A 7,566-nucleotide genomic window follows, 5' to 3' on the forward strand; every position below is an offset into this window, starting at 1 on the left:
AGGGGTTATAGTTACATGAGTAGGGTAATGAGTACATTTCGTAGTGAGCATTGTTACCTCCTCCATTGTTTTCCCCTCACCATTACTTCCCTCCCCACCTCCCCAACTCCTCCCGTCCCACCCCCCCCCAACCCTGACATTATAGTTCGTTTTCAACATAGTGTCCTGTACATCTCGTCATCACATGGGTCAGCCTGCATCCCTATTTAAGCGTTCTGCAATATCCCTTCCCCTCCCCAAAGTATAAAAATGTATATACAAGATGCAGAACACTGGCACCAAATCCGGTGAAAACAGGAAATGGGAAGACTTGGAAAAAATTATTAAGTGAAGTAAGCCAGGCCCAAAGAAGCATAGGTCCCATGGGTTCCCTTGTTTGCAATGACTAGTACATGTCTAGGAAAAGCAGAGAAGGTCAAAGGCTATGTACATATGACCACATGAGATAATGGTAAGCAAAATGAACCCAAGACAGGGACACAAATGGTTTTTTTCTTTCTTGCTAGTATTTTTAATGTACTTATAATGCACTTTGTCATTCTTTTGTTTCATGCTCTATTCTTAAATTCTGTATGATTAAAAGAAAACTTGATAACATTAAGGAAGTCTTCATCTAATCCAATTGGTCAAGAGTTTTGATTGATTGATTGATTGATTGATTGATTGATTGCTTTTGTGCCAGTACTAAGGCTTGAATTCAGGGCTTGGGTGCTGTCCCTGAGTGTTTTTGCTCCAGGTGAGAGCTGTACCACTTGAGCCAGAGCTCTACTTCCAGCATTTTGGTAATTAATTGGAGATAAGAGTCTCACTGACTTTTCTGCCTGGGCTGGCTTGGAACTGTGATCCTGAGATCTCAACCTCCCAAATAGTTAAAATTCCAGGTGTGAGCCACTGGCAGGCACCTGACTCCAAATTTTGATTTTTAATCTCTAATATCTTGACATTTAATTTTATTAAGTATCCTTCCAGCATCTTTTAAGTTGATACTTTTTCCATTGAATCTGCCAATGTAATAACTTGATTTTTTTTTTTTTTTTTTTTGGTCAGTTGTGGGGCTTGAACTGTGGGCTTGGGTACTGTCCCTGAGCTCTTTAGCTCAAGGCAAGGGCGTGAGCCACAGTGCCACTTCTGGTTTTCTGGTGGTTATTTGGTGAAAAGAGTCTCACAGACTTTCCTCGGGCTGGCTTTGAACCATGATCCTCAGATCTCAGCCTCCTGAACAGGATTACAGGTGTGAGCCACTGGTACCTGGCAATAACTTGACTTTTGAATAATGTTATGAGACTTTTGGCCAAGATTCATCAGCAACAATTTTACCTTTGCATGTTAAATGCTAGACAGCATCTGTGAAATGATTGTTTCAGTCCCTGAGAGAAAGAAGTCAACTCAGATGAGTACTATGCTCACCTAGCTCACTTCTGGAGTGACATCATGTTATAGACACAGAGGCCCGTACTCCTGTGGGCCTCGGTCTCCCTGGTCTCCAAGAACAGGTATATTGAGCAGAATACAAGAGAGCTGTGTGCCCAGCCCTTCTCTGTTTTACTTATTTTTCGTTGTTTGCCCAGACTGTGATCTTCCATCCCATGCCTCTCACATAGCTGAGGCTAGAATCACCATATCTTGCTTGTTAGTTGAGATGGAGTCTCACTAACTTTTTGCCTGGGTTGACCTTGAGCCACAATGCTCCCAACTTCCTCCTCCTGTTTATCTGGTATTACAGATGTGTACAGTACAATTACAAATAGTTTTTCACGTTTTAAGCTATTTAACAAAATTGTTACATGTAAAATTATATGAAATTCAAATTAGTGTTTTTAATCTTTGTTTAGGGCAAAGAGGACTTTATGAACATCTGTATTGAACCTGACACCGTCAGCAAAGGAGACTTTATTACCATAGGGTAAGTGGACTGGCATTTGTAACCTAGGCTTCATGAAGTAGCTTGTGATCTCAGACTCCATGGTTGAGTGTAGAGATGGAGTGTGGGAATTCTGCCATTGAGTTTTCCAATGGTCAATGTGCATAGTGCCTGTCTGCTACTTTGGAAAAGAAACTAAGAGCAGTGTTTGGCTTTCTGTTGAAATTAAGGAATTCTACACACAAAGCACAAGGTCAGGAACTCTGGTTTCAGTTAGAAAACTGAACATGGTCTTGCTTCTGCTATTTATTCACTGACCTTGAAACTAAGGTCATACAAGCTTTTGTGAATCTTTCTTTTCCCCCATCTATTAAATGAAACAATATAATCATCTCTACTATCAGCCTCCAAGGAGAGTGTTCAATGGTATGGCACTTGTAGAGGCTCCCTGGCTGTTCCCATCACTTCACCTTCTTTTCCTTATTCCCAGGGTGTGAATGGAAAACTTGAAAATGCCTGGACATTTCCCAGGCTTTTTGTCCTTTTCCAATACAACACACCTTTCTAAGTCCTCCCTGATCTGCAGAGTTCTACCTCTGCCAGGATTTTATTGGCTAAGAATGCTAAAGCCCTTCAGCAGTCTTCAAAGCATTTGAATTGCTGGCGTGTTCCCATGCCAACTGGTAATCTGCTCCACTGTTTGTGCTTTGTCTCGGCGCTCCCTCTGGTGTCCATTTAGGGATGAGACATATCTGTAGCAGCTGCTCCATCTCCATGGTTGCGTCTCCATGGCTGCGTCATTATCTATACCGGCAGTGCTGACAGCAGAATGGCTTTCATTAGTTGATGGTACAACTTCTTCAGATGCTGAATAGCTCCTTCTGCAGCCTTTGATACACTTGCTGTATCGCAAGTAGGGTAGAAAAGGAAAAGCCTGTGGCTGCTCTGCTCCAGTATCCAGAAGCCACACATAGTATTGACTGAGAGTCTGGTCATGAGGACCAGCTTGATTCAGATCGTTATAAAACCAACACCCGAAAGCAGAAAGAGAGCCCAGCCCATTGCTTATCCAGGCAGAGGCATTCTGTTCCCCATTCTTAGCAGCTGCAGTGGCAAGTTTCGTTTTGGTCCTTACTAGAAGTGAAATTAATCATGTAATGTGTTTGTGTGTTTACAGAACATAGTGAAGTTGAATTTCCAGAACTCTTTTGACAGTTCCATATAGAAAAGAATGAATTCAATTTTCTTGATTTTTCTACACACACACACACACACACACACACACACACACATGGATATGTGCATGTATGTGTATCCCTACCAATACAAAATTGAAATCATGTGGTGTGTGTGTGTGTGTGTGTGTGTGCATTGTTTTACTCCAAGGCTATCTAGTAGGGATAAAATATGCTAGTAGGCTGTCAGTCTAATCATTCAAGAATGTCTTAGGACTGACTCATGTATATAAAAGAAATATGTCTTAAGCTAGAATATAAATCATTTCTCCTTTAATAGAGAATAACAGGAAGGATCAGTGACAGGTTAGTACTTTTCCCAGAGAATTACAATTTCATTTTGCTCTTTAAATTTGAGACTACCTGCCTAGCAATTAGATTGGTGTGTTAATTTGAAACAAAGGAACAATTCCTGCCCAGTTTTCTAGAGCAGGTTAGCCTGCTAAATCTGAAAGATGCCACAAAGCTGAGTAGGAGTCATGGTGGGGAATGTATTCACAGAAGCCCCACAGAGTCATTGAGCAGTACTTCCGGTCCTCATCTGAGGAGGGGGACAGCTGGAGCTTGAGTTGTTCAATGCCATCACTGATTTCTAAGCTTGCTATTCCCCCCCCCCCCATACTAACAGAAGTAAAAAGGTGAGAAACCCCAAGCTTCGAGCAGATGGCACCGAGTGCCTCCAGGCAAGCCGCTGCACGCTGCTGCTTCCGGAGGTGAGAGGGGAGGGGAGAAGGGGTACTGGGGTGGGCCCAAGTCTGTGGGTGGGTTCTTTATTTGCTCTGACTCCTTTGTTTCCAGCCCCCTATGTGCCAAGCATTAGCGAGTTTAGGTCCAAGTGAGGGAGACATGGGAAGGAGAGCTGATCCTCTGGGTCATGGCTTGAAGACTTGAGACTTATTTAGTCAGGGTCAGAGGCGGTCTCTCAGTCTCCAAGCAGTGGGTTCATGTGTCAACAGTGCTAAAGTCTCCTATGATGAAACAGGAAGAATTCTCTAGCCAGCAAGTAGTAACATTGTAACATTTCCTATAAAGGATCTGGAATCAATTTTCAATCCGCACTGAATTGGCACTGAGAAATGCATCCATGCTTTGAAGAATTAGCTATGAAAGTGAAAAAAAAAAAAGTTGGAGATCAGTGAATTGTAAGAATACCTGATTGGCGCTAGCTCAGGAAAACGCTAGTGCAGGCCTCTGAAGAGCCATGGCCTGGTGCTACAGCATTTAAGGTTGTAGGTAACGGAGGGCCCCACGCGACTGGACCATGCAGAATTCATGCAGAATTGTTGAGATGGGATCTCACTAGCTTTTTGCCCTCGATCCTCTCTACCTCCACCTCTGAGGAGCTGGGATTACAAATGTGAGCCACCACACTGGTCAGTCCCTGCTTCTGAATGACTATTTGGGACACTGGATGCTTCACAGCTAGAGTTACTTTCCCAGCCCTGTGTTTGAAGAGTTTAACCTCGATACGTCCCAAAATACCTAGGGAGGGAAGAGACAGAGATGGAAAGAAAGGAAGGAAGAGAGAGAGGAAGGAAGGAAGGACGAAGAGCAGGGAAGGAGGAAGGGAGGAAGGAAGTAGGGAAGGAGGGAGGGAAGGAAGGAAGGAAGAAGGGAAGGAGGGAGGGAAGAAAGGAAGGAAAGTTCTTTTTCCTGGAGTGCTGGGTGAGTGTTCCCAGAGCAGTTGGGCACTGAGCTGTTTTGTTAGGATGTTGGGATGAGCTTGGGGGGGGGGGGCTCATGCTGGGCAGGCGGGCGCCCCTCCTCTGAGCCGCCTCCTCCCCCCAGGGAACGGGGGGCTCTTTCAGCATCGACAGCGAGGAGTACGAAGCGATGCCCGTGGAGGTGAAGCTGCTGCCCAGAAAACTGCGCTTCTTCTGCGACCCCAGGAAGCGGGAAGAAATGCTGCAGAGCGCAGCCCAGTGAGACCCGGCACGCCGCCCCGCCGGCCGCCGCGGGACGGGGCGCCTCCGGTCCCCACCACCTGCCCCACCTGCTCCATGCGCTCCACCCGCCGGCGCAGCGCTGCCCCGAGCCCCTCTCCCGTCCTTTTCTGTTCGCGCTCCATCCGCGCGCATGCGTGGTGCCTCCTGCACGTCTGCGCATGCGCTCCAGGCGTGCGGAGGGGCGGGTCTGGCCAGCACAGCACGTGCTCGCACTGGCGCTCTGGCTGCAGGGGTCCCCAGGCAAGCCCGCGGCCGCCCAGACACCTCCTCCCCCTCGTGTGTGCGCTGGTACCTTGTGAGCTCTTGTTTCAGTGTCCTCTTCCACCCAAAAGCAAGTGTCTAGGAGTTTCTCCCATCCAGTCCCCTCTAAGTGCGGGGTCCAGGTTGTGCGGACTGACAGCCTGGTAGCTGGGCCGGAGCCAGGCCCCGGAGCGCCATCGCCGGCCGCCACGGCCTCCCCTGCGCAGTGCGTGCGGAGCGGTCCACAGACGCCTGCGCAGTGCGTGCGGAGCGGTCCACAGACGCCTGCGCAGTGCGTGTGGAGTGGTCCACGGACGCCTGCGCAGTGCGTGCGGAGCGGTCCACGGACGCCTGCGCAGTGCGTGTGGAGCGGTCCACAGACGCCAGGCCCACCATCAACACCCACCATCAACACCCAACGCCCGCCGCTCTTCAAGGGAGATGAAACAGTGGCAGTGGCCTTCCTGGGGCCGTGTAAATATTCATCTTAAAATAAGAAGTGTGAAGCCACCCATTTAAACATATCAGTAGATTTTAAAAACCAGAGCGACTTGATGCCCCTCCTTCATTTATAACAATAAAGGAACTCGTTCTTCAGTGGTTGAAATATGTTTTAATTTTTCTCCCTGTGTATTTCCATACCACTTTCAGCAAAAGAGCCTTATAATGTAATCTGTTTTTATGTGTGCATTTGTATTGATTTTCATTCACAAAAAATATAAATGGACATAAAATACATTTGGCTAGTTCCTAAATGCTTAGTGAAAAACAAAATGTTTTTGTAATTACTGGGCACCCTAATTGTGGAAAGTTAACTTTGATAATTAAAAATTATTAGAATTTTCTTTATCCTTTACATAAATCCTATTTGTAGCGCAACAAGAAGATTCAACTATAGTTATAGTCCTTGTTTAGCTTTTTATACTTGTGTGCACACAAGTAAACAAATAGAAAAAAAATCACAACAATTTTACACAGTTCTTTTAATTCTTTTGAAGTTACATGGCACAAGCAGTGTTCTACCATTAAAACGGCCAGTGACTTCTCAACAGTTAATTAGGTCCTCCGTTAAAAGCAGAGAACTAAAAACCACCCAATTTTCTAAGGATGTGTTATGCAGTCACGAGCATTGATCAGTTCTAATACTGCTCTTGACATTTCCCTTGTTTTGTACCCCAGAGGTCCTTATTCTCCAGGGATCTGTGCTTAGCAAGGTGCAGAGGGAGATAGCAAAGCGGGAAGTGGGGGAAAATTGGCTGGCAGACCTTACTTAGCTCCAGCTCCTTCTCAGAAAGATTATACACCCATGGAGAGGGGAGAGTACTACTTTATTATTATACAAACAACAGCTTCTCCATACAGGATCACAAAATGTAAGGCTTACCTACTTAGCACTCATGTCAAGGTGGTGGTGAAAACTTTTACTTGAGCACAATTCTAAGGGGGTCCAAACCCACCTCCCTCAAGCCACCCATGGAGAGGTGAGGGGATGTTTAAGGAATAAAATTAGCATATTAGGGTTCTGTAGCAGTGTGTAGGGTAGGGCCAATACAGAATCTGACTTTGTTTCACTGAAGTGCTAAATCTGTGTGTGTGTGTGTGTGTGTGTGTGTGTGTGTTTAGTATAATCAGTGGTGCAAATGGTTGGGGAAAGATATTTGCACATAAGAATTTTACTTGTAAAATTTTGTTCGAATTTTGCTTTCTTAGGCTCTGGTTTGGGGACTTGTTTTCCTTATTGTCTATTTCTTTATTCTCACGCTGTCCTTCCATGCATTGAGCACGTGAAATGACGTTTAACAATGCAGCCACAGCTGGAATGCTGAGCTGGGTGCCGGAGACGCTGCCCTCCTCTGCAGTACAAACTTTAGTGGGTTCATTGCATTCAAAAGCTGAATACTGTACAGTACAGGCCTTCTAGACAACAGGTTAGCAAAGCCTTGTCTTTCCTCTAAAGTTAAAATGACTAAGCACCAGTGCTTTGTGCATGCCCGTGACCCATCAGTTTTCCAGCACCCCCAAAATAAGGTTTAAAATAGCTCCCCAAAGGTTCACTACAAACACACACAGACATCTGTGTCAAAACCTCCTGTCTTTTAAGACACTGAATAGAACAGAAGGGCTGCTTCTCGAAGTTCTCTTTTGTGACTCTGGGTACATAGCCCTAGCTCTTCTGGATGGCTTATTCTCAACTTTGGCTTCTGATTCCTGGACAGTGTGTATCCAAACCACAACTTCTCTGAGGATGGAGAGAAACTCCAGGTCTCTTCCCCATCACTGTAAG

At 45.7% G+C, this 7,566-nt stretch overlaps 1 protein-coding gene and 1 long non-coding RNA gene across 2 annotated transcripts in view; one reads left to right on the forward strand and one right to left on the reverse strand.

The window, feature by feature from the left end:
* The window catches only part of Agk (acylglycerol kinase), an 88,553-nt gene extending 82,674 nt beyond the window's left edge, over window positions 1-5,879 (forward strand). The window contains exons 14-16 of the mRNA XM_069996919.1: window positions 1,833-1,903; window positions 3,725-3,809; window positions 4,885-5,879. Coding sequence (XP_069853020.1) covers window positions 1,833-1,903; window positions 3,725-3,809; window positions 4,885-5,022 — 294 coding nt within the window. The 3' untranslated portion in view covers window positions 5,023-5,879. The remainder of the gene's footprint in view (window positions 1-1,832; window positions 1,904-3,724; window positions 3,810-4,884) is intronic.
* LOC138809868 (uncharacterized) lies at window positions 3,348-5,423 on the reverse strand. The gene is made up of 2 exons (XR_011366964.1): window positions 5,335-5,423; window positions 3,348-4,197 (listed from the first exon to the last, which is right to left on the reverse strand). It is a non-coding gene; the product is annotated as an uncharacterized lncRNA (long non-coding RNA).
* Window positions 5,880-7,566: the final 1,687 nt, after the last annotated feature.

Source organism: Dipodomys merriami, unplaced genomic scaffold (assembly GCF_024711535.1).
Source record: "Dipodomys merriami isolate MVZ:Mamm:240054 unplaced genomic scaffold, mDipMer1.0.p SCAF_5, whole genome shotgun sequence".
Classification (NCBI taxonomy): domain Eukaryota; kingdom Metazoa; phylum Chordata; class Mammalia; order Rodentia; family Heteromyidae; genus Dipodomys; species Dipodomys merriami.